This window comes from Charadrius vociferus, unplaced genomic scaffold (assembly GCF_000708025.1).
Source record: "Charadrius vociferus isolate BGI_N301 unplaced genomic scaffold, ASM70802v2 scaffold75, whole genome shotgun sequence".
Lineage (NCBI taxonomy): Eukaryota > Metazoa > Chordata > Aves > Charadriiformes > Charadriidae > Charadrius > Charadrius vociferus.
The window spans coordinates 757,094-761,299 of NW_009648545.1; the positions used below are offsets into that span (position 1 = coordinate 757,094).

General features: G+C 36.3%; 1 protein-coding gene across 1 annotated transcript in view; it reads left to right on the forward strand.

Annotated features, from left to right (window-relative positions):
- Nucleotides 1-4,206, forward strand: part of TRAPPC8 (trafficking protein particle complex 8) — a 49,750-nt gene that overhangs the window by 21,953 nt on the left and 23,591 nt on the right. Inside the window, exons 13-16 of the mRNA XM_009885981.1 lie at nucleotides 844-1,068; nucleotides 2,074-2,182; nucleotides 2,920-3,114; nucleotides 3,307-3,437. Of these exons, the coding sequence (XP_009884283.1) occupies nucleotides 844-1,068; nucleotides 2,074-2,182; nucleotides 2,920-3,114; nucleotides 3,307-3,437 (660 nt within the window). The remainder of the gene's footprint in view (nucleotides 1-843; nucleotides 1,069-2,073; nucleotides 2,183-2,919; nucleotides 3,115-3,306; nucleotides 3,438-4,206) is intronic.

The window sequence follows — 4,206 nt, forward strand, 5'->3', positions numbered from 1 at the left end:
AGAAGTCAGCCAGGCTGCTCAGCTGCATTGTAATACCATATTTTAAGATGTCAGTAATACCTGCTGATGTTAAGGATTTACTGCTTGTACTCTGTTGTCATCACTGTACCAATTTGAACATATCTTGGATTTTTCCCGTTATTGCTGTAAATAAGGGAACACTGTTCCCTTTTTTTAGGAGCTAAGGCTTGCCAGTACAGTGAATGCTTATGCAGATGTTCAATATGTAGACTTAGGATTGAATGCCCGGGTCCTGATGTAGGTACAGGAAAGGAACTGTGGAGCTCATTGGGAGCAGAGCATCTATCTCCCAATGGCTGATGCAATTGGTAACTTTGTATGGTAGGGCTGTGTCTTGTTGGTTTGCGTGGCATGGATTTTTGTCTCTACTGTGTCTACTAAACAACAACTGACTGGAAGTGTCACACTGAAAGTTTAGTTACGAAGTGAATTGAAGTGTGTTAAACCTAGCTTACGTCCTAAGGCTTAGCAGTCAGTAAAGCAATGCAAACGCTATTTTAAAAGGAGTCTTCTCTTGTTACTTGCTTTTCTTAACTCACTGCCTGTTACACTAGCCTTTGAAAAAATGAACTTAATCTGCAGGCTGGGCTTTGTACTGTAGGAACCAATGCTTCTGTAGTGTAGATTAATGTTGACCAGATACTATGAGGTATAGTTCTGCAACCATTACACTTAGTGTAGTGGGGGTGGTGGTGAAAACTTCAGTAGCTTTTCTGACTTATTGTTCAATCTTCCTAATACAATTACAATGTGTGGCTAATGGAATTATTTGAGAAATTATCTTGGTTTGTGTTTGTTCGTTTTTTTTTTTTCTTCTTGCAGAAAAAACATGCCTTACGTTGCTACTGTCAAGCCATGCAGGTTTACAAAGGGAAAGGATGGTCTCTTGCAGAAGACCATATTAACTTCACTATTGGTCGCCAGTCCTTTACACTTCGTCAGCTTGACAATGCTGTGTCTGCCTTCAGGCATATTTTGATCAATGATAGTAAACAACCTCCAGCTCAGCAAGGAGCTTTTTTAAGAGAATATCTTTATGTTTATAAGGTAAATGACTTTTCATTGTCTTTATTCCTTGAGTAATCAGTAATTTTATTACCAGTAACTTTCTATGAAGTCATTAAATGATTTTCTGTTGCTTTGTTCCAGGGTTGTTTTTTTTATCTGGTTGATGTGTTCATTTTTTACTTTAGGCTTCAAAAAACACTGCATCTCGTGTGTATTAAGTGTACTTCCACTGATGGGTATTAGTGTGACTCTGTGTTTATTACAGTAAAATGAACTCTTCCTTTTGAGGGTCATGGCTGAATTGCAGCTTGTGATAGTTGTTTCTTTTAGAGGAATTAGATCTGTTATGTTTTTATCAATTTATAATGAGTTTTTAGCCTTTTGATAATAAATCTTTAATAAAGACTAAGTAGGTCTGTCACATTTTCTGGTACTATAAAGTACTCACTGTCCATGTTGTCGTGAATTTTATTCTTTAATATGGGTTTTTGTAGATCAGGTGACTTAGAGTTGGCTGTAAGTTCGTGAGTGATTCTGGATTGTAGTATACCATGTACATTATGGGGTGGTTAGTGCTGATATCACCATGCAACTTGCATCCCTGTAGTTATGTAGTATCTTTTAAAGCTTGTAAACGGGAATTGTGGTGTTTGCAAGTTATGGCAGACCTTTCTTGAGACTGGTGTTTCAGTCCACAGCTCAGTTGTGGTGAGAGTCTTGTGTAGTGGTGGTGGTGTAGTGAACAGTTTATCAAATTCTGAGTTAGAAGCTTTATTTGATGCAAAGCTTGACTCTAACAGCCGTGCAGCCACAATAGTGATTAGAGTGCTGGATTAAAATCATTATTCTCCTTTTTCTGAGAAGATTTCATGAACTGTTTCAAAACAGTTAACTGAAATGATTCATTCCATCTTAAAAATACCACCTGTTCAAACTTTGAGTGTTTATAATTTGGCTTCCTTATTGTTCAGTTATTGGTGATGTATGGCATGGACATCATGTATTTGCATAATGGGGTGACAATGTTTTCCTCTTTTGCTCCAGAATGTAACCCAGCTATCACCTGATGGTCCCTTACCACAGCTTCCTTTACCATACATTAACAGCTCAGCAACTCGTGTTTTCTTTGGGCATGATCGAAGACCAGCAGAAGGTTAGAAAATTTTATGTAAACAGATTGAAGCCCCTTATTTATGGAACCAAAATATATACAAGAGTTGGTGTAATTTAAAAAACCCTATCATTATGTAAAACTAATGTAACAAGGTAACTTAAATCAGATTTCAAAAGAAAAGCTGGAGCTTAGTATCTACTCGCTAGATGTTTTCAGACTTCCTGTGTAAATACAAAATATGGAGATGTGCTGACTTCCACTGTTTTTCATAGCTGGAAAGTTTCAATGCAAGTCTGTAATGAGCTTAATGAAAGGGATTATTAATGTTTTAGCAGATGCTAGACAATAGTGCCAATGCTAGAAAATAGCTTTACAGTTAACTTTCTCTTGGATGAAATGCTTGGAACACTGTGATTCCTGAATGTAAAGTAAGCTGAGTGGAAATTCTTATATAAACCAGCGCTATACTGTGGGGCTGTAGTCTGTCATGAAGTAAAAATAATCTGTAAGCTGAGTATACCATGTAGCATGCTAAAATCTTGGGGTTCCACAATTTGCAAATAGAAGTATATACAAATTATCTTCAGTATGATCTTCCATGTGTGATTTGAAAATGTCTTGCAATTCACTGACTTAAATCAACTGTAATGTAAAAATGGCAGTGACTGAGAACGTAACATATTTTAACAATACTTGCCAAATTGCCAGTTCAGCCCTCTCTTGCAACTGCTGTGTGCCACTATTCTGATCTTCTAAGGTTGCCTTACTCATACTAGGTGAAAAGCAGGCAGCTACGCACGTAAGTCTGGATCAGGAGTATGACTCGGAATCATCACAACAATGGAAGGAACTTGAGGAGCAGGTTGTTTCTGTGATAAATAAAGGAATAATACCTTCGAACTTTCAACCGACACAGTTCTGTTTAAATCGCTACTCAGATAACTCCAGATTTCCACTTGCTGTGATAGAAGGTAAAGTTAAGATTTACACACTTCAGAAATAAAGTGAGTTAGATAAATTTGTACAGTATTTCCTGTGTTATTGTAGAGTTAAATCAATGTTCTTGTACAAGTTGTTTGCACAAAAGTGGTTCAAGGTAGGTGAACCTTCAGACCGTCGTGAGGATAGCCTGTTGTCATTATTTTCTTGCGTTTTTTTAATAGAGCCAATAACTGTAGAAGTGTCCTTCCGAAACCCTCTGAAAGTTCCACTTCTTTTGACTGACCTCTCATTGCTGTGGAAGTTTCAACCTAAAGACTTCCATGCAAAGCATGATGGAGAAACAAAAGAGCTGGTAAGGAAAGCTTCATCCTTTTTCAACCAAAAGCAAACAGCTACAGTTGTAGAGTATATATTAAGTCTTGAAAAATCTGTAGTATGAAAACAGTTGATTTAAATGTAAGTTTAAAAAGGCAAAAAAAAAAGAGTAGCCACTGAATTTCTTTATGCATTATTTAGATTTTCTTAGATCCATAGGGCACAAAGCAGCCAACTTACAATACTCATTACAGTATGTTTAAAGCTTAATGTAAAGTAAAATATTTCCAGGATTTCATTGGATGTGTAGTACATCTATTTTGAGTCACACTAGCCTTGACCGGCAGAAATGACTTTCATTGTCAATAGGTATGTTATCAAATACCTTTTCCGTACTTGAGATACTGTATGTAGTAAAATGTGTGTTCTGAAAAACTGCTGATATGGCATAGGAATGTCTTGGTATCCTGATTAGAAGAAAAATGAAAATTTATTGTATTAAAAAATCAATGTTTTGAATACTTTGGATGAACTACCTACTACTGTTTAATTTAACACTTCAGCTAATACTGCCGAAACTTCCCTCTGAAGGACTGTTCTCACGTTCATATTTTTACATTTTTAATGTGTTCTAATACTGAATATTACAGTAAATGCCTTAATGACTTGGTTTCCTGGCCAAAAGCATTTGGAACATAGTGATCTCTAAATGTACTGTAAGCATTTACCAGAGTTATAAACATGATTTCATATAAATAAGTCTTAAGGATTACTATACGCTTTACCTTCTGTTCTGGTCTGAACCG